General features: G+C 49.4%; 9 protein-coding genes across 9 annotated transcripts; 6 read left to right on the top strand and 3 right to left on the bottom strand.

Annotated features, from left to right (window-relative positions):
• Positions 1–581: 581 nt before the first annotated feature.
• Positions 582–746, top strand: MAA_10196 (uncharacterized protein; the record flags this gene model as incomplete). The annotated part of the gene is made up of 1 exon (XM_007828194.2): positions 582–746. The coding sequence occupies one exon, from the start codon at positions 582–584 to the stop codon at positions 744–746; it is 165 nt and encodes a 54-aa protein (XP_007826385.2).
• Positions 747–1,568: 822 nt separating this feature from the next.
• Positions 1,569–2,295, top strand: MAA_10195 (Ctr copper transporter; the record flags this gene model as incomplete). The annotated part of the gene is made up of 2 exons (XM_007828193.2): positions 1,569–2,137; positions 2,199–2,295. 2 exons carry the CDS (start codon positions 1,569–1,571, stop codon positions 2,293–2,295), a joined length of 666 nt encoding a protein of 221 aa, XP_007826384.2.
• A 975-nt stretch (positions 2,296–3,270) lies between these two features.
• On the top strand, positions 3,271–5,753 carry MAA_10194 (Cupredoxin; the record flags this gene model as incomplete). The annotated part of the gene is made up of 9 exons (XM_007828192.2): positions 3,271–3,406; positions 3,467–3,598; positions 3,679–3,731; positions 3,791–4,600; positions 4,648–4,791; positions 4,848–5,192; positions 5,251–5,420; positions 5,474–5,534; positions 5,601–5,753. 9 exons carry the CDS (start codon positions 3,271–3,273, stop codon positions 5,751–5,753), a joined length of 2,004 nt encoding a protein of 667 aa, XP_007826383.2.
• A 2,482-nt stretch (positions 5,754–8,235) lies between these two features.
• Positions 8,236–8,766, bottom strand: MAA_10192 (uncharacterized protein; the record flags this gene model as incomplete). Its single annotated transcript, XM_007828190.1, has 1 exon — positions 8,236–8,766. The coding sequence occupies one exon, from the start codon at positions 8,764–8,766 to the stop codon at positions 8,236–8,238; it is 531 nt and encodes a 176-aa protein (XP_007826381.1).
• A 2,428-nt stretch (positions 8,767–11,194) lies between these two features.
• Positions 11,195–12,187, bottom strand: MAA_11772 (uncharacterized protein; the record flags this gene model as incomplete). The annotated part of the gene is made up of 4 exons (XM_011412810.1): positions 11,195–11,281; positions 11,344–11,535; positions 11,635–11,793; positions 11,918–12,187. 4 exons carry the CDS (start codon positions 12,185–12,187, stop codon positions 11,195–11,197), a joined length of 708 nt encoding a protein of 235 aa, XP_011411112.1.
• A 725-nt stretch (positions 12,188–12,912) lies between these two features.
• MAA_10191 (UMTA methyltransferase family protein) lies at positions 12,913–13,946 on the top strand (the record flags this gene model as incomplete). Its single annotated transcript, XM_007828189.2, has 3 exons — positions 12,913–12,971; positions 13,059–13,169; positions 13,232–13,946. 3 exons carry the CDS (start codon positions 12,913–12,915, stop codon positions 13,944–13,946), a joined length of 885 nt encoding a protein of 294 aa, XP_007826380.2.
• Positions 13,947–14,915: 969 nt separating this feature from the next.
• MAA_10190 (Heterokaryon incompatibility) lies at positions 14,916–17,216 on the top strand (the record flags this gene model as incomplete). Its single annotated transcript, XM_007828188.1, has 1 exon — positions 14,916–17,216. One exon carries the CDS (start codon positions 14,916–14,918, stop codon positions 17,214–17,216), a length of 2,301 nt encoding a protein of 766 aa, XP_007826379.1.
• A 2,025-nt stretch (positions 17,217–19,241) lies between these two features.
• On the bottom strand, positions 19,242–20,529 carry MAA_10189 (chp3; the record flags this gene model as incomplete). The annotated part of the gene is made up of 4 exons (XM_007828187.1): positions 19,242–19,540; positions 19,640–19,825; positions 19,892–20,279; positions 20,356–20,529. 4 exons carry the CDS (start codon positions 20,527–20,529, stop codon positions 19,242–19,244), a joined length of 1,047 nt encoding a protein of 348 aa, XP_007826378.1.
• Positions 20,530–23,357: 2,828 nt separating this feature from the next.
• On the top strand, positions 23,358–24,930 carry MAA_10188 (CFEM domain-containing protein; the record flags this gene model as incomplete). Its single annotated transcript, XM_007828186.1, has 4 exons — positions 23,358–23,483; positions 23,533–23,677; positions 23,733–24,408; positions 24,483–24,930. 4 exons carry the CDS (start codon positions 23,358–23,360, stop codon positions 24,928–24,930), a joined length of 1,395 nt encoding a protein of 464 aa, XP_007826377.1.
• Between the last annotated feature and the right edge of the window lie 979 nt (positions 24,931–25,909).

The raw sequence follows: 25,909 nt of genomic DNA, 5'->3' as shown, positions 1-25,909 counted from the left end.
TCAAATCCGGCCACAAGACTAATTCTGGATACACCGTTGGCGCAAAAACAACGTAGCCTGCCGCATTGCCGCATAAATACCGCATTCAATGTTGCCGCACAAATAGCGCATTGCCTTGGTTCGCCGCACAAGATGAGCTCTTTTCGCGGGCCTTATTCGCTCCAACGCTGATTTCGCCGCGGGGTGTATGTAACTTGGGGCCTTTTGAAACATCCATGTCGCATTCAACCACGTTTCCTTCTAAGCATACCGTGACAGAAATAACATCTTGTCAAGCGAATTCCCCGCAAAACAGCTTCGGCCGAATACCTTTCTTGTCCATGTGTAATCGTCGAACTTGTCCGATATAAGAGATTTGGAATATAAGAAGGCCTGCTCATCCATGTCTTTTATTAGAGAACCTGTCGAGACACGCGCACAATTCACTACAGAAGTACCCGAAGCTTAAGCCAGTATGACAAGAGCTTATGAGTTTGACGTGCAAATGTCCTGTGGAGGTGAGCATCACCGTCGTGACCCGATGTTGCAAAGCTAAGAGATTCGCAGGTTGCGCTTCCGCAGTCAAGCGATCCGTCGCGTCCATGCAAAATGTTCTTTCTGTCGATGCATCTGTTGAAAAACAGAAAGTCAATGTGACGGTTGCCGACGACGTGGAGTTTGATCTTGTAAGGCAGGCTATTGAGATGAGTGGGAAAAAGGTCATTGAGGGGAGAATCATCGAAGACGAGACGGATGGGAAGTGTTAAGAGGAATGTTGCCGTATAGACTTGCAACGTAAGCGATGCTATAGAGATACTAAGTAATAACTTGTTTGCAACATGTAGCTTTGGTTTCATCAACACACAATAGCGTGTCATTCCCCGTTTGTGAATGATATGAATCGTTACATCATCACTGCATAGCTACAATGTAGTTTAGAGAAGGAGTACGGGAGTTTGAAGGGCTAAAGTCATCATTGAGTCAGGGTCAAAGACGATCAAGGCAGCAGCTCTTGCATTTTGGCCGGCATTGCTGGTCATTTCAAAAGGGAGTTCTGTCTCATCCCCTGCACACTACAGTAAAACCAACAGCTATTCAAAAATTTTTCCAAATCGTAGTAGAATCCTCTCGATCCAAGCACAATTACGCTTTTAAGTTGACTCGTAGCTACAACTCCGTGATAGTTAACCTAGGATCTTGAGAGCGCACGATAGGTTTCTCACCCGAACCTTGACAGTGTTTTCACAGCATCCCTTGCAGCAACGTTGATCCTAATAAATGGAAAGTCCTGTCTCAGTCGGTGTTTCAATGACAGTCGCAGTACATGAGGCTACTCGTTCCAGTCCCAGGGCAGCAACCAGGCCGTAACTGAAACAACTGAACCACGCGCTGCGTTCTATGGACTATTTTTAAACTGCGCGGCACGCCCATGGCCCTACATAAAGCCGGCCAACTCCAGATTTCTCCTTGTTGAAGTTGCCCGGGGAATATCATCGTAGCTGTCCATTTCGTTTCTCTTTCCAGCCTGGAAGACCTTTTCAACATATTTCAACCACCAGAAGCGCAACATCACACATCTCTGAAACATCATGGACATGCCCGGAATGGAGCGCCCAATGGGTCCGATGGAATCAACCAAGCCTACAGAAATGACGGCTCTGCCGGGAACGAGTTCTGCAAATCGCGGCAACCCCACGACAGCTATAGTTCTCACAGCTGCGACAATGTTCAATGCGCTGCCAGCGGCGTCGGAAACAGCCGGTGCAATCCACAGTGAAGAGAAGGCTTCGGTTCCTCCCATGACTGAAATGGGCTCGATGACATCTGCTGCGGGGATGTCCAACGCCTTTCATTTTGGGCTTGGCGATCCGCTTTGGACTACATCACTGACACCTACAAGCAACCAGGGCTATGCAGGAGCCATCATCCTGCTCGTAGTTCTGGCTGTCTTTCTCCGTCTCCTGAGTACGATAAGGGGCATGGTAGAGAGGCGCTGGAATCCGCGGTCGAGTCGCCGTTGCAGCGATGATGGAGGTGACAGTTGTATCAAAATGGGACAGTCTGGTGGAGATGTCAACCATGGCCCTCAGTGGAATGCCATAATACAAGTCACGAAGGGACTTTTCCAGATTACGAGCATGGCGACAGGCTACCTGCTGTGAGTATCACCCTTGCGTCACGATTCTCACTACCTTGAATTAATTTTCGCTTTCATTCAGCATGCTAGCAGTGATGACATTCAATCTTGGGTATCTGCTTGCTGTTCTCGCTGGTGGTTTTCTTGGCGAATTGGCTCTTGGCTCAATTGAGCACTAAGAATACACGGATACAAAGAGCACTTGGGAATTTACAGCGGCTAAGCCGTGACGAATTGGTTCTGTCGTTCTTTCGCTTGATACTAAGGGGGAAGTTTAAGAGAAAACGTGCAGGACAGTCTTGATCCTTCCAATCATTTGTGTCGCCATTCAGTGCTGGTCACTGAATCGTCACCATGTTATTTGTACTTAGTGTGAATGTCGCTCGTTTTTGTGTCAGCCAGGGTCGGGTCTTGATTCAATCAACAGTCGCTCGTTATGTAATTGTCCCAGTTCCTCTGAGAAGAAGACCTTTTCCGGCAGTCCGTAGAGGCTTTGGCCGGGCCAATTACAAGACCTTTCCATAAGTGGCGGTTATATCAAAGAATATGTTGTCCACAGAACTGATTTGCAATTATTGATGAGAAATAAGTGTAGGCGCTCTTTCGAGGTCCATGCCGAGTGCGGCTGCCGGATAAGGCTTAGGAAACCGGTGTTGCCGTCGCAGGAGAGCTGCCGGATGGTAGCCCACTTGATGGCCAACAAGCGAGACCTATAAGTTAGAGGACGAGGTTCAACGAGCAACCCTGGCTACACTACGTCTGGTACAGTTCGACGAGTCGCCGAGATTAGATTTATTGAGCTTACAAACCTAAGCGTCTGCCACGTCAGCTCTACCAATAACCTTGATTGTATAATTGCAGGGTGAATAGAGGTAGAACGCCACCCAAATTAAGGCCTCCTTGTTGCACTCTCTGCAACAGGTCGATCACTTCCGGCAACATGCGTCAAGTTGGTCATTTCGCCTGCGTTGATTGGCGTACGGACCGAACGCCACGCCTCGATCGTCGTGGGGGTTTTCAGGTATGAGCCTTAGCGCCGCACAAATATCGCAAGACAGTGCCCCTGTGTGCAATACCAGAATCGCAGCCTGATTAAAAGCGGCTTCATTAGGACCGATGTTTTAGACATGTTCCCGCCAAATTGTTGAACAAACATGTCGCTGAAAATTGAAATGAATTATTCTCGCTTCGCGTTCCTCTCCGTGGTATTACTACTTTATCAGTCGTCGCTGTCGTTTGCAGCACTAAGGAGTTACAATTTCACGATTCACAGCGAAACAAGAGCTCCAGGTAAGGCGAATGGTTTGCCACGGCATTTTAACGCGGCTTGATACTTATTGTTGTTTACAGATGGCGTCTCCCGCGAAGTCTATCTCATTAATGGACAGCAACCTGGACCTCTTATCGACGTTGATGAGGGAGATAGTTTGGAAATCTTTGTCCAGAACAACCTCCCCGTAGACACGACGATCCACTGGCATGGTCTGTATACTCTGCAAGCATTGTGGTTTCTGGTTTTTCTATCCTCGTGGGTAAACCGTCGCTAACGCATTTCGGCCTAGGAATTCTGCAGCGAGCATCTCCTCAAATGGACGGTGTGCCGGGTGTCACGCAGGTAGGGCATTCTTTCCACCTCCCAATGTCAACTGGTGGAACTTGGTTAACCCCTGGCAGTACCCCATACCCGGGGGAGGAAACTTTACTTATCGATTCAATCTCCGAGACGAATACGGGTTTTTTTGGTATCATTCGCATCTCCGCGCGTACTACAACGATGCCATCAGAGGGCCGTTGCTCGTCCGTCCTTCGCCTTCACGAAGACGACCCTTCGAGAAGCTTGCGAGCACAGAAGGCGAAAAGAAGTTGCTCATGAACGCTGAGCGAGATGCTCCTTCCATTCTCCTCAATGACTGGACCCACGACCCCTCAGATGTGATTTGGTCGAGATACTTCACAACTGGGGCATTCCCAAACTGCGTGGATAGCATTCTTGCAAACGGGAATGGCAGAGTGCAGTGTCTCCCCGAATTCCAGAACGGCATGATGCCAAAAGCCAATCAGACGTCCCTATCAACAAGCTCCACGGCGATGATGATGTCAGGAATGAACAAACGAATGACAATGGATGGCTCTAGCATGGACATGGGAACCACAACCATGGTCATGGAAGGTCCAACGCGAACAACGGTCCCAGATACGGCCACAACTGCTAGCACTACAATGATGATGGCGTCGCTTGGTCCTCGCGGATGCGCAATGCCAATGATGTTCAACCCTGGTTATAATGCCAGTTCCCTTCCACCAGAAACTTGCACCAATACAACTTCAAACTTGTTAAACATATCTGCAAACAGTACGACAGGTTGGCTTGCGCTGAACTTGGTCAATTCCGGCGCAGTGAGCGCGCTGCGGGTATCTCTGGATGGGCATTCCATGTTCGTTTACGCCGCTGACGGTTCATTTGTTCTGCTCCAGGAAGTAAAGGTAAGTTTTCTTGATAGTCCATCGTCAGCTTTAATTGACCGTTTCAGGTACTACACATGGCTCTTGGTCAGCGGTACTCGGTGATGATTAGACTTAATCAGATGCCAGGGAACTATTACCTTAGGTTCGCGACGTATCCCGTGGGAGACATGCAGCAGGTAATGGAAGGTCAGGCAATTATATCATACAACGTAAGAGTCCTCTCTTGAAATTATATCATCCGTAGCTCATAGCATAGATATCGCAGACGACGAGCAACATATCCACGGACGCGATGGATGACCCATCCATCGTTTGGATGTTGAAAAATGGCTCCGCCAAGTCTGAGGCTTCGCTGCTGAACCCTTGGAAGCTGGCACCTTTTGAATCCAACAGCCCTCCTTCCAAAGCAGCCGACAGAACGCAATTGTTTGCCATCAATCAAACCGGGGTAACTGCTTGGGTAATGAACAAGGCTCCTTTCACGGAGCCTAGGGTTCCCATCCTATACGGTGCCCAATCTGAGGGATGGTTGGCGAATACGACGATTCGAATGCCCTCCAACTCAGTCATTGACATAGTGATGAATGTCGCAAATGAATCTCTGGATACGGTTAGTAGATACCAGGCCGTTCACAATCTCTTTGTCTTTCAGTAACTAATGTCTGAAGATGGGCCACCCCATGCATCTACACGGCCACAAGTTCTGGGTTCTTGGGACTGGGACTGGAACATTCCCCTATGCAACCGCTCAGGAGGCGCCAAAATCTCTTATTAACCTGCAAAACCCACCGTATCGCGACACAGTCGAACTTCCATCTTCTGGATGGGCTGTAATCAGGTATGCCCATGAAAACGATTGTTTTCGGTTGCGTTCAACAGCTAACAGGACAGATACATTACTGACAACCCAGGCGCTTGGCTGATGCACTGCCATTTGCAGTGGCATATTGTCGTAAGTCCTCGCAATGAGTCTTCTCCCATGCATTTGCCCTACCTATACTTACACCACCGCAAACAGAGCGGGATGGCAGTTGTCCTGATCGAAGGAGAAGAGAAGTTACCTGGTCTACTAGGCAGCAAAGCCCCGCCGACAATATCAACGGCTGTGAGTTTCCGCTCCGGCTATAAACATATCGTATGGGCAACGGTCGCCATGTTTCTATTGTTCTAAGCCTGGCTGAGCTACGTCAACTTTTTTTGAAGCTGGGATTGAGTTTTATATGCCACTTCGACCCCGAGCAGTGACTGGATAATACTGGAGCCCTCCGGCCTCGGTCTGCTATATCCGACACATGATCGTGAAAGCGGCTATCCCACGAAAGAGTATAGGCGGCGCCTTGCATAATGGAACTCACTGTCCCAGTGTGGTCAGGTCTTTGGCTGAGTAGTTAAATCAAACCGATTGTATAAATAACTAGTTGGATTACTTTGTTTGCTTTTAACGTTAAAACGCAATGATATTATTTCAGCCACCAAACTTGACAGTGGTATAATTGATCAACTTAGCAGCTTGGCTATGGCGCTTTGACATCTGCACCCGGCTCAGGGTACAGAGGAAAGAGACATTCTGCTGGTCAAAGCTGCGAATACTGGACGTAACAACGATGTAGAAATTGCATGATGGGTATTCATCACTTGAGCGTCCGGGATGTTGAGCCGGCGACAAACATTTGATTGCGTCCCAGTCAATTCAATGGAGGTCTGTATTCTCCATCCCCGCTGTCGCAGCAGCTTACGCTAAGTACCAGACCATTGCTCGACCATTTGAGACGAGGCCCATCTGTCCCACTTAGACGCTCGATGTCCAGCATGTTTCTTGCATGGCGAGAACACGAGGCGGAGAAGGAGGGGAAGGGGGGGGGGGCAACCCCTGGTTTGCACCGATGGAGGCAGTTCTTCTGCAACGAGCTTTTTTGTTTGTTTTTAATAACTAGTCATAACTATTCAACTTAACTATCAAGAGCCAATTAATAGTAACTTCCTCATTCTTCTCATATCCAACCTTGATTCATCAACCTTTGTCCGGCAGTCCCAAATCCTGGCTCCATTCCACCAACCTCGTGAGATGTCAACCAAGTTCACTAGCGCACCGCACAAATCACGCATGCGCCACGGGGCACCAGATCGCAACTTTGGATCAACAGCTTTAATTAATTTACCTTTGGAGTTAAGATCTGCGCCAGGGAGAGAAACGAAGAAAAAGACGTGGCGCGAGAGAGGGAGGACATCCTCAAAGATTTGGCCAAAAATATTTTCCGAGTTATCCATGGGATGAGTGGACCGCTATGAGAGGATTTTGCCCTACCCCAACACCTCAGCGCCCAGCATATAGCAATGCTCGCCGACATATACGGAAGAAGAAGTACACTTTGAAGTAGTTGCTAGGTCTCACGGCTCCAGCTCGACGGCACATAATCCCCCCTTTGCTCCGAAATGGTCTAACCCAAATCGAGGGCAATACGAGAGGGTACCCCTTCAGGTATGACTCCATTTGTGCCTCACCTAGAGAGGTCGTAGAGCATTAGGCCCTCTTCTATAAGTGTCTGGTGCTAGCTCCCCAATGGAGAAGGGCACATGGCGATCGGACACCGCCCAGTTTAGAACCTAGAGCTCTCATCGCATCATGGAAATGGGTGGAAGAGCAACGTGGGCTATAGAAGCTAGCCCCCGTGTCCACGAGCTGTTGAAGCGCCTTCACACAGCTTCTGCCTCTCAGGAGAAGTCATTATCGTAGGTCTTGTTCTACCTGGAGACTATTATTGGGTTTTACATCCGAAAAGCATCCTGGCTGAAAGCAGCGGACCATCACATGCGACACAGGTTTGTGAGTTTGGAGCAAGACAAATGCCAGTTCATGTATCTCCTCGCACGGTCCCTTGGTGCCAAGAACATTATCGAAGCTGGCACTAGCTTTGGTGTGTCAACTATCTATCTTGCCCTTGCTGTAGGTCAGAACGTCAGGGACGCAAGGGTCATGGGTATGAGTGCCACAGGTAAGGTTGTTGCTACCGAAAAAGAAGCTACGAAAGCATAAAGGCCATGGACTACTGGATGCAGGCTGGTGACGAGGTTGAGCCGTGAATTGAGATGCGAGAGGGAGATTTGCGAGAGACGCTTGCTGTCAGTCATGTCTTCTGTTTCGTTTACAGTATCATTTATCCCTCAGTTCGTTGTTTACCCATGCTTCACCCACCAAACTCCCGGGCTCCGAATCCTCTTCCTTTTCTTACCTTTTCGATTCACACCACCAGTCTATGCCGCAAGACGGCAGGGCTAGTACAAGAAAATGAAGATGAGCTAGTCGGCGTTGTTCACAGCTTAGCAACCCCCAGCAAGCCCGCGACGTCAAGCTCTAGCACGTTTCACCAACAAAAAAAGCGACGAGGCTATTGCTGCCATCCAATAGAGAGATGAAAATGTCCCAAGTGGTAGGCAAACTGCATTGAGACCCGGCCGATGCGGACATGTATGCAAGGCTACGATTGCTCTTTCTGCTGTCATGTAGTGTAGCATGGCGACCAAGTATAGAATTTCTGACTCGGTGTAACTGATATATTTTGAATTATTAAATAGCTAATCAGACCTTGCGTCGTCCCTATTTATCACTAGGTTCTGTTCGTCATTCCCGTATTTGACGAGAGCTGTCGCTGATACTACATGAAGTCCTCCGTAAAATTTGTTACCGCTCTAGTTTCCTCAATGGCATTGTTCTCCAAGCTTTGGCCAAAATCGGGCGTATAACTCCCCTTTTCCTGATCGTTCTTCTCAGTCATCGCAAAGTAAGGATTGAAGTTCCTACCGTCAATGGTTTGAGCCGGGTTTGCACTCCAACCCAGGGCTGTGTCCGGGTCACTGAACGGATCAATTCCATTCAAAATGGGCTTGTCTAAGTCGATATACTGATCGCTGACACCCCCAGCGATGTTTGTCGACCCGATGGGAATACCTGGTCCCATGTCCATTTGACCTTCGAAAGGGAAGCAGGAACTCATGGCATTTGTCGATGCAAGACTCCATGTAACATCAAACCTATCATCAGCTGATGCTCCATCAACAGACTGATCATGGCGTGAATAAAGCAAGTTGCTCAAGTCCAGGAGGTGTTCGGAACCGTGCAACTGGCTTTGTTCATCGCTATGATTTTCGTCCCAAGATGCCGCGCCACTGTCATGAGCCGGGTTCATGCCCTGAACCTCAAAACCAGCTCCAGGCCAGGTATCCAAGACGGATTGGACTTTTTTGTAGGCGCATATGCACGGCTGTCCGTCGTTACAACAACAACGTTCTGCATGGGCAAGTCAATGAGAGTGACGAGACGAGGGTGGAGTCTTGTTTCAAAAGGCTCGGAACTGACCAGAATCGGCTTCAATCATGGACTCAAGCGAGGAATTTTGAGCCTTTGCGCCACAGCCGCATTTTGTATGAACTGAGTGTGATTGACGTAGAGAGCGACAGTGTTGGCACTGCCTTACGGGCCTGCCTTTCTTGATAATTTTTTGAAGTGGACGATCTTGCCGGAACTCTCCGCATCAGCAAGGGGGAGCATTTCGGTGAAGCCATTCGAGCTGGGGAGATGACCGGATCGTAGCACTCACCAATGTGCTGACACTTGCTTGCGCGATGCCCGCGCACACAAGTGTCACAAGCAAATTTACTACCGTCTAATTCCATTTCGATTTAGGTACGGGTGTCAGTTTGCATCCTGTTATTGACAGTATTAATCAACAGAGGAGGGAAGCCTAGTGGGGAGAGACAAACATCACCCGCTCCAGCCTTTTCCGAGGTTACACAGGCACCTGGCTTGCGAGATTGCATATCCCTGCCGGAGCTGAGATACGCCGACCTCCACTTTTATCAGATGGTCACCAACGGGATCGAGTCGGAGTTGGTCTCATGAATAGAGCTTTGCTTGCAACAATAAACACGTTTCTGTCCTCATTGTTTCCGTCCACAATGTGGCTACGAATCGCAAGACGCCTGTTTGAGCCAATCAATAATCTTTAGGAGGACGAAAAAAGAAGCAGAAGAGCAAGTAGAAGAAATGAAAGCAAGTACGCGAGTGACAGTAGAAACGTCATCCGCATTGACTGCCTGACACGAGGGGTCTTATATGAGGACCACAGACCACGGGCCAGCCCAGCTTTGCCCTGGTCACAAAGCCTGCTTTGCTGTCCGACGTCCCTAACGCCACCTGTAGCTCGGTTTCTAACCTCTAGGATAGTGTGGCTTGTTGGAGTATGTACTCGATAAATCACGGGCTTCCGACTCTAGCGCCCGGAAGCTGAAGAGTGCTCTTAAAAGCCTGCAAGCGGACATCAAGCTGCTTAGATATAAGAATAATAGTCTCCGAGAAACAATTATCTATGAGAAACAGCGTAGGCAACGCGGTAAAGCTCTAAAAGACTACCTCTTTGACCGTGCAGACCCTAACTCGGTCCAGGTAGTTAGCCCAGCAAAAATCGCGCAAGCACGTTTAAAGAAAGCCACCATAAAGGCCAAGAAGCAAGAAGAGGCTCTTAAGAAGGAAACTAACAAAGCTAAAAGGTAAAAGAAGGCAGCGGCAAAAAAGGCGCAAGCTTTAAAGAGGAGAATGTAACGGGAGGGGGAAATGGAACAAAAACGGCAGGCAAAGGAGGCCAGGAAGCAAGAGAAAGAGGCAAATCGGCAAATTCGAAATGCTCTTAAGCATGCAAGTCTAGGAATAACCCAACAGAAGCAGTCAATACCACAGGAAGCTTCTGATGCCGTCGAAGACAACGAGAGAACCCAAGACGAAATAGTTGTCGCTTTTCCGTTCACGTCAGAGATGCCGGTGCCCTCGCAACTGCCAAATCAACCAAATAATGAGACAGAGAGGCAGGTACACATGAATTCAGCATGCATAGCTGGTTCAAAAAGACCTTCTCTAGTTGTTGAGAGTGGTCAAGAGCTTGTGGTGTCATATCGGGACTCGCTCCATCCAAAGCTGGTCCATCATTCTGCGCAACCAATTGCCGGTATTGCAGTCTGAGAAATCCAAGAGGCTGTAAATCTGTTCAACCCTCTCCTGACGCCAAAGTAGCCACCGTGGCCAAGGAATTCGGTGTGCCACACAATCGACTCCGTTACCACCTCGAGGGTCCGTCACCTACCCTGCACGTGACGTTGTCGCAGTTCGGAATCAGGTAGCCAGGCAAGTCAAGTGTATTATGAGAACTAAAACTGATTCTTTTTCCTTCTTTACCCAAGTCGCACTCGACCTTGCTCGCCCTCCTGGAGCGTCAATTGGCGATGAAGATCAACCTGGAGGGCGCTGATGGATTCATGGCTTGCCTTTGGCATGTTCCTTGGCTCCACCAAATCTTGGGAGCTATGGCTGCCTCCTTGATGACTCCTATTACTTCGGAGGCTAATCTCACTACGCACGCTTCTGACAAGGGATTCCGCAGTGCGCGAATCAACAAATGTGCCGTAGCATGGAAGGCATGCGGAAACAATGGACATGTTCGGCTCAATAATCTTCCAAATACTAACGTTGGCCTGGAGGTCTGTGTTGATGCCTGCTCTTAGTCTGGGCTGACATGAAGAGTATTCAAACGAATGTCAGGTTTCCTACATGGTGGGCAAGTCAACTTAGAGATATGTTGGGCTGGATCTTCGATTATTACGGCCAGGGACTTTTTCAAGAGAACTAGCCGCGCAACCGAGGCGACACAGCAGCTGCAGTCGGTTAGAACAATATTCCACCTGGCCAGAGGTCTCTGCATGAAGGAATCTGGTACGAACAAGACGCCCAGCCAGAAGATCAGAGCAACCGCCATCTTGCGGTTCGTGGGCATGTGCAATCGCGAGATGACGGGGAGTGGGAAGCACAACACGATGACATCCAGAGCAATATTGGTTCCCACTTGTGCGAGGCCTAAAGCTGTCGCGTCGTAAGGAAGGCCCACACTGGCCCGACCATGGCTCTGATACTGGTCTCGCATCGGTCAAGTTAAACTAATAGGCGCGTTAGTCTGCGAAGCCTCGTGTGTGGGCTAGGGATTACTGCAACATGACATTCAACGACTTACACAGAAGAAGACAATCCCCCAAACAGATATTGTCGCAATTCCAAACCGCACGCATACTTTAAACATGGGCGTCGAAAATATCCTCCTGTAAAAGAGAAGAATCGCAATCTTGACAGCCGTCTCAGGGGCGTTGAGAATGACGGAGCAGAGCCATATCAGCTAGTTAACGGAGCAATGCAATTAGCCACCTTTTCTGTCCATCACTTCAGTCGACAAGGGAAAAAAAGAAAAACCAAGTGGGTAGCTGGGTAGTTGTTTTATTACGCCGGGGGACAATACAAACAGCGAGGGAGTACTTGACGCCCGTCTCATTATTAATCTTGTAGTAATTGATGCCGGACCGAGCCGCCACGACCCAGACAACAAGGCTGAGAGGCGCCGTAGTCAGCCAAGAGACGAGAAGCCAGATTTCGTCGGAGCGCGATCCCGTCGAGGCCTTTTGACGGACAGCAACGACGCGCAGGTAAAGGGCGACGGCCGACAACGCGGGGAAAATGGCAGACACGACGACCAACCCCGTGGTGACCGCCGACGGCAAGCTCGAGCTGGCCATGTGTGACACTTCCACTGTCCACGAGAGCAATGCAGAGTCGATATAAATCGAGGAGAGGAGCGACATGTGGGGAGTGCAAGGGCAATATGGTCAAGGGGTGCCTTTCAGAGTCTGCCAGTCGCAAATAGTTCGGGCTGCCGAGCGGCGGGAAGCACATTCTGGCATGGCGAGACATGGTCGAGGCTCAAATGCTTCTTCACAACCAAGGCTGTATTGTATCGGATGGCGAGGTGGTGCGCGGAAATGCCGTGGCCGGGCGCCGAGCCTTCTGTTTCTCGGCCTTTTCTTTATTCGGCAAGTCACTATTGGTCCATCTTGATGTCTGTTTCACAGCACGATGCAAGTGTCGTGGCTTCGGCTTGTTTGCGGAAATGATTACATGGATCGATGTGACAACATTTGAAGTCACGTATTTGGCGGTGCGATGGATCCCTCCCAAGCACACGCAACCATGGCAAGGCCAAAGCCGTCTGGTACTAGCCGTTTTGGTTCGAAGCATTGACATGTTGGTCAATGTCACATCATCTGATGCAAAGGTGCCCTGCTTACGTGTGACGGGAGAGGTCGGGCTGCAAGTGAGGAGGCGTTTGACAAGCAGTTGTTCATCAACAACACATGGAGCTGTCGTTGAGGCTTGTGAATTCCGGAGCTCCCACAAATATGCATTTCCCCCTTCCGCACCTCGTTCTAATACCAAAGAGTCAACATTGAACTGCGTCGTGCACATGACCATGTCTTCCAACGATGGCTACGTTTTCACCCGCGACTACCTTGACAATAATAGGTACGCGCGTATGGAAACACGGCAAGAATTAACCGAGAAAGAATGCCAAAATCAAGAGCCAGTACTGGCAGATTAACCAGGTTGCAGGATCAACTTGATGCACAGTCTATGGACAAAGGTTTTCGGATACGCCGTCCACCCCAGAATTCCCATCGCAAAACCCGACCTACATGTGGCGGACGTAGGCACCGGGACTGGGTCCGTAGGGCTGGATGCCGTCTGCACAATCCCATACTTCAACTAATGGCGAACAATCCTAGCATTTGGCTATTCGATGTCCGAGAGCATCTTGCCAAGTCAGCCCAGCTCGTAGGCTTGGACATCTCCCTTAACGCTGCGCCGCATCCCGATACACTACCCTCGAATGTCAAGTTGCGACACTGGGATATTAAAGATGACCTGCCAGCGGACCTGGTGGCGGCCTTTGACCTTGTCCACGTGCGCTTTCTGTCATTTGTTCTCTTGAACAATGAGGTAGAAGTGGTTTTGCGCAAACTTTTTCAAATGCTAAGTACATATATCTGCACAAATTCGACAAGTCGATGCCGGTTGGTTGCTAACCCAACATCAGAGCCTGGCGGCTACCTGCAATGGGGAGAGCCCGACATGGAGACACTTCGCATCGACAAGGTCGCCCTCGAGGCTAAAAGTGAAGGCTTGGAGCAGCTGTTCAAGTTGTTTGAGATTCAGGATGCGCGCCTCAAACCAACCTGGGCGGTCGAACTGCACAACCTCTTCTCTGCCGTGGGGTTTGACCATGTGGACGTGCACAGCGTTGACTGTCCGCCACATTGGGCCTACATCTTTCACGAGGGGGGCCTGATGATGCATGAAATCATCTCTCGCAAGAACAAGAGCGAGAAATTGCAGCACGAGTTGGCACGTCTGCTGCCGCAGGCCGTCGAGGAAACTCGAAATGGAGCTTGGGTAAGCTGCGTACGGTTGACTGTTATTGGGAAACGGCCTGCGCAATAGTCGAATAGTTGATTGAGCACACAATACGGATAGAGCTAGCTCTGTGGCTCGAATATCTCACGCGACGGAATGGAAAACGAGGCCGAGCCACCTTGTCGTGGTTATGCGAGTAGCAGTGCAACGAAAATAATATTCATCAACTCCTCTCCTGCCTCCTCAAATACTCCGTACAGGTAGCAATTCGAATCAAAGTTTGCGGGCGCATAAACTAGTTGATGCTTTCAATGTTGTTTGGAAACAGCGACTTGCTCTAAACCTCCCCCAAGGGTTCGATTTGCTCCATGTCGTGGCGGCGACACACTCTTCTTCGTGAGGGGGCGTTCATTTCTCGACCACAGAGCCTCAACGACGGTGGAAAGAGCCTGGTGTCTCTGCTCATGTTTCATGCCATCTACATGCCAGGCGTATTCGTGTATCCTGTCCACCTGTGAACCGGAGAGCCCACCGAACAATTGCTAAATGAACTACCAGACCCCATAGACCTCGATGTTGCCTCACAATTCCGCCTGACTGTAATGGCCCGAGACTGAAAACCACATGCAGGCAGTCATCCAATATAGGGGTCACTAACGCACTATAATTTATGGCGTAGTCACGTCAATCCATTTTTTGGTGTGACAACCTGCATGTGCCAATTTAGTGTTAGCACCGTTGACCTTCTAAGGCTCAACTACTAAGACAACATTGAAGGCCACCAGACCTGTCACCCACACCTCAACAGCCCTTGAGGCCTAACGAGCCCGAATTTAGCAGCACATGCAGCTTTAACGAGCCTAAATTCAACAACCCTAGAAGCCCAGGCCTCAATTTGAACAACCGCCCCCATCCCCGCCTCACCGCTTTGCTTACACCTATGACAAGGGTTCACGTTGTCATCGGACCTAGTTAATCGGGGTTGCGTCCTTTCGTCATCATGAAGCAATAAATCATGGAAAATATGTCAGACCATCGCAAATTACTTGATTGACTATGGAGCTATCAACACGGTTCGCCAGCCCACCAGATTACCAATACCCAGCCCTCGATGCTTCGAAAAGAGAATTCCGTCTTATCCGGCTTCTGACGCCCAAACCATCGCTCATCCCAGGCTACCAGGGCACTCTGCGCGTGGAAATCATCGAGACAACAACGAGGGTCGAGTCTGGGGAAACCTGCTCCTACAATACGCTCTCGTATGCCTGGGGCAATGTAAGCAATAGGCCCCAACGCACAGTGCTGGTTGAGGATAGAGGCAAAACATACAAACTTGCGATTTACCGCCCATTAGAGGTCGCGCTGCTACACCTAGTCGCGACCAGCGTACTCGACCTCCCGCTGTTTGTGGATCAGATATGCATCAACCAGGGGGATACCATCGAAAAGGCCCATCAAGTCGCTCTCATGAAGGACATATACAAGAATTGCGAGCGAGGCATCATCTGGCTCGGCGCCGCATCTCGCAACTCGGACACGTGGTACAATTACGTTCGAGAAAGATGCCACGACGGCAACGGGGTTCTATGCGGCATCATCAACCACCGACTCGCAAGCTGCATGAATGTATTCGACGCAGTCATGGATCTGTCCATGGAGGTCAGTGACCAGGAGCGCGAGGATCGCGACGCAATACTAGACATGATACGTCTTCATGGCGACGACTTTCCTCTAGCAGGATACGAGGACATTCTCGACCGTCGCTGGTTCCAGCGCCTTTGGACCATACAAGAAGGATGCTTGCCACGACAGCTCCTCTTGGCTTGCGGCATGCAATCGCTCTGCTTTGATTGCTTCAAAGCCGGCATGTTCTTCTACAGCCTGTACAACGCTCACTGGAATAAAAACCATTCAGGGCTAAAATCTAGGCAGGAGCTCAAGCGTCGAGTCATGCTTCTTCGCAATGCCAACGCGTTTGGTCGTGTGATGCAGGAACGCAGAGCCATTCACGGGTCGAATGACCAAAAGTCGCTCTATGACATTGTGCTCAGATATAATGTCAATGACCTCGAACCCAAGATTGGCGCCTCCATGGGCGAGGATCGAATCTTTGCACTGCTTGGGCTGGCAGCGGATGACGACGAGTTCCGCAAAGGGGTGTGCGTGCAGTACGGCGGTACTATGCGAACATATAGGGATATCGCACACCTAATGCTGAAACAAGACGTCGATACACTTCTCTTTAATCAGTTTCCAAAGAACCTGGCAGGATTACCGTCTTGGGTCCCCGACTGGAGCATGAATCTAGTTACGCCACTCGGCTATAGCAAGCTGACTGAGCCCGAGTTTACGGCTGGGGGCGAAAAACAAACAGCCGACTTGTCGCTTGATGAGCAAAATGGTCTTGCCATCAAGGGCACGCTATTGGACAAGGTTGTTTTCGTGGGCGAGCGCACGTATTCTGTTTCTCGTGAATCCTTTACGCATCCCCAAATTGATTATCTAGATGCCACTCTGTTTTTTAATGAGATATCCGGCGTTGTACGGGACGCAGCGTCCGTGTATAACGGTCATTCGGCCTTGCCACTGGACCAAGAGGCGCGAGCCCTGCAGTTTCTTCGTGTCTGCGACTCTGGTCTTTCGTACTGGAGTTTGGCAAGGGAATTTGGCCATTCCGAGGCCAAAGAGCGTTTAGAAACATGTTTTTACGTTGTCAATTTCGTAGGAGAGAGCGCGATCAAGTCTGAAGAAAGCTTGGCCGCGTGGTCCATCACTCGTATCTATCATACAATTGGCGTTGTTCCGTGGTATTTCCAAGCCGGCTCAGAAATGGAAACACTCAGATACTGGGCTCGAGGTCCCATCGCAATGGGAAAGTTACTATATGAAGGCGTTCAAGACTTCTTGTGGGAGATGTTGATGCTTTGCGCATCATCGGCTATGCTCCAGGGGATATCTTGGTACATTGACTTCAGGCGCCGGTTCAGAAAGATTGACTACAAAGCTCACAAGGACCTAACAAAGGGCCCTAAGATGCCAGAAGAGTGGGCGACGAAACTTGAACAATATGCCGCGGAGAGGCATTTATTCAGGCGTCATTTGGTGAGAAACGCCGGCCGAAGAGTGTATCGCACAGAAAGGGGTTACGTGGGAATGGGGCCGCCGAAAATTGAATGTGGTGATATGGTGGCTGTTTTTCATGGAGGCACGATGGCGCATATTCTGCGTCCATCCAAGGATGACAGAGGTCATGATGAGGACACAGCTTGGGAGTATATTGGAGAAACGTACTGCGATGGTATTATGCATGGCGAGGCTTTGGAGTCGGGCGTTACTCACCGCGTACTGCTTGTCTGAGTGAATATGCAACTGGCCGTACATTTTTGCATCATTTATGAAGGGTATGCTGCTTCTCTTGGGAGTGGCCTCGATCGGAAAGTCTACCACAAGGCTTTCCCTACCATTCCTTCTCGTCACAGAAGAGAGGCTCGAAATTTCCAAGATCCAGTTACCTTACTCCGTACTGTTCGTCGTAAAAGATTGATTGGTCTTCATGCGACTCAAAGTCAAGAAATGCCTCTTTTATAGAGTATGGCAGGTGCAGCTAACCAAGAGAGCTTTGTGAACCACACTCAAGTCAAAATAGACTTTACGTCGTACTCCTACGAAGGTGAAGATTGCTAATGTCTATACAGTCCATGTAACGGGCCAAGCCGCTTGAACGGCGGCTATGCCGCCTATCACTAACCCCCAAGCGGGTTGACTCTAGAATCTTCTGTGGAGGCGTATGGGGAAGATATAAGGCGCTATTATTGTGCCATAGAGTATGTAGACTTTCTTTTCTTCTTTATTTTGATAGTAAACAGCATAGGGACTAGTTAGTTGACTCAACTCACTAGAGGTCTTTCACAGTCCACAGTAGGTGCTAGATGGCTCTAGCTTCAATCACATGGTGGTGAAGACCGGAAGTCCAAGAACACACAGAGTAGTGTGTCCATTATCTAGGGAAGGCGAGGTGATTGTGTGCTGAGCTTCCCTCAATCAATAATTGCCGAGATCGGGCGCTCAATCTTTTGATGCATTTGTCGTCCCAAAACTGAGCGCACTAACGTCCGCTCTATGTTGTATCCTTCACGACCAGTTCTCGGAATTCACGGAATGAACAATTTGTCAGCGATCGCGACCTTGAGTCGGTGAAAATGGTACTACTTGTCATTGCTTAACCCCTACTTCCCAAGACCGGATGTTATATTTCACCTTGGATCGTATTTATCTGGTTTGAGTCTCCAGCTAGTGTAAGATGGGAAACGGTATCAGGAACTCGTCCTGGTACAGGTCTTCTTCTCTGGTATAATGTATAGGAGAGTCTGTTGCATTAGATAGCCTGGGGCCGGAAAGAATCATCTGTACATTGCGTTCTACGCCAAATTTGAGGTAGGGTGCTTCATGATGTGCAAATCGGGCACCGAACCGGTAATATTGATTATGCATTGAAGAGTGCTGCAGGCTGGTCCTCCATTCTAATCTGCATTTCCTTACCATAAGTTGCCGTGTAATATTATTTTCGCGATACACGAGGGAAGGCGCTGACTTTACCTGGGAAGATCAAATGATAGTTGAAGATATTCTGGATTTACCAGATGATTAATAATTATATGCATTTAATATTAATATGCACTTATACTTCTTTATAGCAAAATACGCTCTTAAGCATATAAAGTGTAGTTCTGTTATTATAAATAACGCTTCTATTAACGTATATATCGGCCAACCAGACCTGTTAGACTTTACATCTACTAAAGGGGGTATAGTTTTATTCACAAGAGGGTTAAGCAACCAATACATCTCCAAGGGAACAGGGTTAATACTGTCGCTCATGGACCAGGTAAGCACAAATCCTTATCTATTGGACAAGTCATGCTGACAAGAATCACAGTGTGGACTCTATTAATCCCTGCGATAATAAATAATAAAGCCTAAGAAGAATTTACCAGCCCTATAAGTTGACCTGCGCAACCGTCCGAGATTGTAAGTTGTGTGGTGTTTCTTGCTTTAATGGATAGCTCGTGTGTTAGTAGGCAGACGTTGCACTGTAATGGCGGAGGAGTTGTTAATAGCTGAATGTAGTTTATGCTAGAACTTGATATTGGCTTGCTTGTTTTCATTTCGCTAAGGGTAGGATAAGAGAGCGGAGGCTTGGAGTGGAATTTAAAGAAGATCCACCATTTAAATGGTATATTTTTACAACCATGGAACGCTATCAACAAGACCCCGAAATAACCATCCTTGGCGCCGGTTACCCGCCATTGGTCTCTGATAGAAGGCTTTTGGCGACGATACCTGTTTCTACAAGGAAACACTCTGAACCACAGAACGCCTGCCTTAGGGAAGACTACTACTGTCGGACCTGGCATTATTCGTATCAAGTCTAATACTCGGAGAATAAAGCTCCAATTCTTCCTCCTCACGACCCTTAAAGCGATCCCCAGGACTTGTTCTAGAGCTGCTACGTATGTAGCTAGTATCAGAGGTAAAGCCACCGTAGCCAGGGTTGTTGGCACGCCTATTCTTGGGTTTGCCCAAGAAGTAGTCGTAAACGGGTTTGATGGGCGGCACGCTGCCGCAAAGAATAATAACAAATAACTCTGCTCCGGACCACATGTAAAGGTCGTAGGTCTCCCCTATTATACACTTAGTCAAGCACTTATAGCAAATGGAATAAGAAGGTCAGAACACGAAACAGGGTTCTGCCGAAAATATAAAGGGGGTTGCGAACGCACAAGTTATATCGGAGCGCTCGTTTAGAGCCACAAGGTACGTAGTCTTGACGGCGGCGAAGATGGCAGCAATAACACCGAGGCCCAAGAGGATACACAATTCGACTTTTTTCTTCCAGGTTAAATTGAGGTTATAGAAGAAAGAAGCAGGTAAAAATGCTAGGAATAGGTCCACTAGGATGTTGTAACCTGGGAAACCCATTAGTTTATCGACATTTGAGAGCCACTCTTATATACACACCCAGGTAGACTTACCGGAAAGAAAGAGGGCAAAGTCGGTCTGGATTGAAGACCGCCAGCACTTGGCTTTTCCTTCTACCACTAATTGCGTGTTCCATAGGGCTTCCACGGGCGAGCACTGCGTGAAAGTGAGGATGATATTGACGGCGCTAATAAGAAGCGCTGTAATAATGGCAAACCATAGAATCCATCTGCGCCAAAACGTGGTCGATCCGGTCACGCGAAGGATTAAGATTCCCACTGAGATTTTTCCAGTCGCGAAACCCATAATGTGAAATGGCTGAGATATCCAGCTCCATTTTGCAGCCTCAGTCCTTTCGTCGGGGGTTAAATAGTACAAATGGCGCATACCACCAATGGATATGTCCTTGGTTAGGATGGCGACAAAGAAGATGAAGAGTATCTGCACCGACATGTCAGCAGCCGCTTCCGTTGCTCAAGCGAAGGCATTCAGGGTTGGGAGATGGGAACCAGCTTACAAGTGTCAGCAGCATCATCCAGTCGTCGGGTCCAGTTGAGCGTATCATGCGTCGTCCCACAAACCGCATTAACACGACGAGTATACCCATGGCTGTCATAACCCAGCAGATGACCAAGGCCTGAGGACCACGGTCGACATCGCCGCCCAAAGGCGCAGGACCGATCTGCGACATGATTGATACAGGGGGTAGCGTAGTTCACAAGAACAACATCTCAACCAACTAACACGGCTGAAAGGGGGACAAGCTATGTTTTCATGAATTGGCGACACTATAAACTGTCCGGCGTCCACCGACGGCGGAGCGGCGGCTCGTATCATGGCGAACACTGGAGATTGTTCTGGCCCCTGCTATGGCGCCCAGCTAGCTACTCTGTAAGTCGCCTTGACCCTCCCCCCGGGTTTGCCCACGGTCAATCCCCGCAGATGCGACTGGTACTGTCATGCTGCCGCCGTGGCGTCTCGGATTGTGCTCCGTTCTGCGGGCACCGCGGCGCTGGGCGCTTGATATCGACTCTGAAACAGCCAAGTGGCAAGTGGGCGAGTTGAGTTTTTTTGAGGCTGGCTGCGCACCGATGTCGGCACGCTCTGCCATTCGAAAGTATCGCCTCTGTGAGTTTACGATGAGGCGCACTATTGTTTTTGGTATCCATTTGGTCGGTTGCGCTGATGGTTCCATGTGCTTAGTCTTTCATGTTATGAGAGTCGCTGTTATCTCTTTCCGTTGACGTACCAGTATTGTGGTTTACCGGATAGCTTAAAAAAAAAAGAAGAAAGAAAGAAAGAAACATGAATAACGTTCTTTCACCCAAGCCTTCCCATTTGCTTTTCTAGCCATGTTCAGTCATAATAAACGACGCAATAATTGATTGCCTTTTCTATACCAGAGGCATATTTGTCCAAAAAAATCCATCATACTTAAAAGTGAGCTCTAATAATTCACCAAACCGTATATTCGCTGCTCGGTGTAAATCCAACTTCCAGCGCCACCGTACAATACAAGGCAGGCCGGCACAGAGGTACCGGACGTGGACTTGTAGAAAGTTGCGTCTGGAGACTCTGTGCAATTCTAGAAGCTATACCTAGTCACGGGCCCCAAGCGACGAACTCGTAGATGATGGTCTATCTGAACGCGCAACACCACAAGGCAGACCGAGGATACAAGCCGAAGCCAAGACCCACAAAAGAGACTCGTAGCTTCCTTGGCAAAACTATGCAGGAAGCCTACCGCTGTCGCACTGTGTTGTAGCTGGTGTGGTTTTTGGTAGACCGCGGATAGCCTAGCTATAGAGTGCCACTTTGAAGTTGACTGCTATCCGGAGCGTTCAAGCAGAGCCTGCTTACTTGTGAAAAGAGCCATGTCATACTCTCGTCTTGTATGATGGTATAAGACATACAAAGTCCTAGTAGGGCTAATAGATGTATAGTAGTTTTATTATCAAGAACATACAAGAGTACAGATGTACTACTTAAGGAGTATGTCAATGTACAGTTAATATAATAGTTACTTTTATAGAGGACAGTCTGCTTCTAGGACATGAGACGTGGCTCCGCGACGCCTCCAATTATCCTGCTTCATGCACATGGCATTCCAAGACGGCACTCAGCGTCAGCACAGTCGAAGCCATCAACATGTATCACACCGCGACGGCATTCGGCGTCAAAATTTGCACCCGAACGGTTTCACCAACAGTGCAGCTGTACAAACGATGCTCAGGCCATCAGAGTTGGGGCTAAAAGTATATCCCCGCAAGTGGTGGAGGCGTTGAGGACGTCATGATGGCCGCAACAGCAGGCGTCCTTGTGGCGTGGATTAACTTGATAGAAGCGAACATTAAAATCATCAATGGCTAATGCGAGAGCGAGGCACCTGTAAGCCAATTGGTCCCAGCATGTCAGTGCGACCCACGGCGGAAATCAAGCAGAAACGTAAAGTATGGAATAACGAGTACACTGTGAGGCAATAAGATTTTGCTCAGCCCTCGAGTTGCTCAGCGCCACCGTTCACGGGCCGCGGTATTCATCCACTCAAACCATCCACCTGTCAGAGGCTTGATTTTCAGATGAACCCCCTGACTGTCTTCAGCTGGCTCATGTCTGGTTGTACCTGACTCCTTGGCCGTGCGCCGTACTGGAGTTGTGAATCTTCAGCCATGTTATATTGCGGCTCCTACAGGGGGGATGCCACGCAACTGGCGCGGAGGGCGGGCCTCTTGTTTCTGCCTTTTGGGCCTTGCTTTTGTTCATGTTCCCGTTGGCCTACCGCAGGCAAGGGCTGCAAATGACGGTAAATCAGCAAAGTCATGATGGTTCAGGCCGTTGGTAGAAGCTCAACTTGGCAGGGACATGGACATGGGGGACGACGCAACTTGGCCCGGATTCTGCCTAAAAATAAGATATACATACCAGCTACTCGTACTCCGTACATGCCCTCGATACTCCGTATATATGCTTGCCTTCCGCACGCTGCCCCCACGTGGCTAGCGTCTCTCCGTTGCGGCTTGTGGGGGAACGCGCAACTTGAATGCCTACATGTGTATACATGGCGTTTGTCCGGGGACAGCTTTGCCGCATTACCGGACAAGAAGCTGCTGGGGAAAGCAGAGCAGCCCCCGGCGACAAGTGAAACTATCGAATACACCAGAGCACTAAGGGCTTAAACGTTATACACTACACAGTTGTGGTCTACAACATCCACAGTTGCCAGCAATCGTATGATTTTGAAACGTTTCTACTCTGGGGCCAGAACTGAAACCCGCATGAAGATTCCTTTGACCTGGTCTAGCCTATCCCTGCGCTACGATTGCTTTCAGAGGACGGTTCTAGTGGAGCGTGAAACTGCGCTTGGGTATGCATTATTCGCGTTTTCCGAAAGACATTGTATAACAATAGGCAATTTCCAAGCTGCGCTTTCTGGGCTTTGAGCCGTCTGGGACACTTTCGGGGGTCATTTTTCCCAATTTATTTGACCTTTTTATTTTTGCAAGGTATCCCCTCGCCATCATGCGGGTTCCTTTTCAAGGCTCGTGGGGGTTTTTGACCCTTCTAGTGGCAGCCGTGATGCGGGTTTCGGTCGCGCAGGCTCAATCGCCTGGGTTTGCCGCCCTGATGCAGCTTCCCCAATGCGCGGTACGATGACTTGGCAACAGACATGTAAAGACACTTGCTGATTTTTCAGACCAATTGCATGAATACGCCGGGGTTTAACTTGTCGGCGTGCAATGTCGACGGCCTGCCATGTCTTTGCCATTTACTCTCCTCCGACGCCGGAAAATCCGTGTCAACCTGCGTGGTGACAGACTGTTCGGTGAAGGACTCGCTTGGTTAGTTTCACACGAGTTACCACACTGGCTATCTGCTAAGACACTTACTCTGCAGCTGCTCGAAACCTTACGCAACAGGCTTGTGGCCCAGAACCCCGTAACCAGAGCACGACGTACACCACCGTCGTCGTTGTGTTTACAGTTTTATCTTCCCTGGCTGTTATTCAGCGTTTCGCCGTCAAGCTCTGGTTCCCGCACATCTCCATCGACCTCGATGACTGGTTAATCTTGGCTACCGCTCTCTGCCAGCTATCCAGTGCCGTCCTCGGCGTAGCCGGCGGCGTGCCCAACGGGGTAGGGCGCGATATTTGGACGCTGTCCTACCGACAAATTACAAACTTTGGCGTGTGCCTATACATTTATGCCATCTTGTACTTTGCCAATGTTGCTACTCTGAAGCTTGCCTTTTTGTTCTTTTATCTGAGGATATTCCCCAGCATGCTCATCAGGCGATTGCTATGGGTGACCATCGGGTTCACAATTGTATACGGCATCACCTTTATCCTCACGAGCGTCTTTCAGTGCAAGGCCATCTCATATTACTGGGTGCATTGGGACGGCGAACATCAAGGGACCTGCGCAAACATAAGCGAAATCGCCTGGGCGAACGGGGCCATTAGCATCGCTATCGATATTTGGATGATAGCCATTCCCCTGTCACAGCTGTGGAGGCTGAAACTTGACTGGAAGAAAAAGGTGGGCGTATTCATCATGTTGAGCGTCGGATTCTTGTAAGTTGATCTCTCACCCCCCCGGGGGGGGACCGTCTTCTGCAGCCACAACTTTGAGCTAATCTCGTCTGTAGGGTTACAATCGTCAGCATCATCCGCCTTCAAGAAATCATAACGCATGCCATTGACGATCCCAATGCGACATGGGCGATAATGAATCTCGCCGTCTGGTCTACCGTCGAAATTAATGTCGGCATCATTTGTGCCTGCATGCCTTCCATGCGCCTCCTTTTTGACCTGGTCTTTCGCGCCACATCACCAAGACTGGCCGCATCTGCAACTAACGAGGCCAACGTGCACAACAGCGGTCGTTTGTTCAGCCGTGGAAAAGGATTGGGGGTGACGTCGCACTCCGTGTTTGAGCCATACTTTGCGCCCCTTTCCCGTCAGACGGGAGTTATTACGGTACAACGCACGTACAATATTGAAGTTGAAACGCTAAACGAGAATCTTGAGGAAGCTCAGCTGGTGTACATGACGAATTTGAGCAATGACAAGCAAAAGCATGCAGAGGGATACTAGGCTAGAGATTTTACATACATTAAGATGTGTACGGAGTAGAAAAGAAGATAACAGACGTCCAAGGAGTACGTTGCTTGCGCCAGGCGAGAGGCTGGTCGTGATGCATAGCTTGAGCCTACCGAGGGTTAGGGTTATACCATGTAGCTGCGGGGGAAAGTTCATTGCCCAGTCGCTAGTGCCGTCTACGCGAGCGAAGGTCCGTGGGCTTCGCTGCGCTGGTGCTGGTTACAGTGTGGATCTGACGCCACCGCCACAACGCCGACTGGTCCAGCCAGCCTCCAGTCTCCACTCTGTTGCGCGGTGAAATGAATTTCACTGGACGGAAAAATTTGCGCCTTTATTTCCGAACCATATCCGGACGCCAGCGGGGGTCGCCGCCTGCTGCCGTTCGTAGTGCGCGCGCACGGGGCACTTGCACCGCCACCACGTGCATGTGGAGATGAGACATGAGCACAACCGGGGATTGCCAATTATACATCTCAACTTGACTGCTGTTTACATATTTCCTAGGTATTTCTAGCACGTAAGAGCGATGAGAAAAAGAACATTTCCCAAGCATACATATATATTTACTAGACTTGTGGTCGACTACTGTCCTGCGATAGATGTTACTAGTACATATGCAGGCTTGTATTGACTCCCGTATACGAACCTGCTAATATCATTGTGGTCCATAACCGGCGCCAGTGGATAGGCGCGGTACCCGAATAGCTCAGTAATGCTGGGTTATGTCTTAAGATATGCGGTGTCGCGAATGTTCTCGCCAAGTCTACATAATTTGATAGTCAATGACACTATCAGTTTCTGGATAAGGCTTATTGAACGGACCAAAATCTTGATGAGAGGACATGAATCGACGTGGGCCTTGTACGCACACAAATGTGAGCTGCATGGTCCGACGGCCACCCCGTTTCCCTGGATGCGTATCGGTGAGTGTCCCTGTCTATTCCTTCCTCCGAGGATACTCAGGTCGGTATAT

The sequence above is a fragment of the Metarhizium robertsii genome, assembly GCF_000187425.2.
Source record: "Metarhizium robertsii ARSEF 23 chromosome Unknown MAA_Scf_21, whole genome shotgun sequence".
Classification (NCBI taxonomy): domain Eukaryota; kingdom Fungi; phylum Ascomycota; class Sordariomycetes; order Hypocreales; family Clavicipitaceae; genus Metarhizium; species Metarhizium robertsii.
This window is presented reverse-complemented; position numbering and strand designations above follow the sequence as displayed.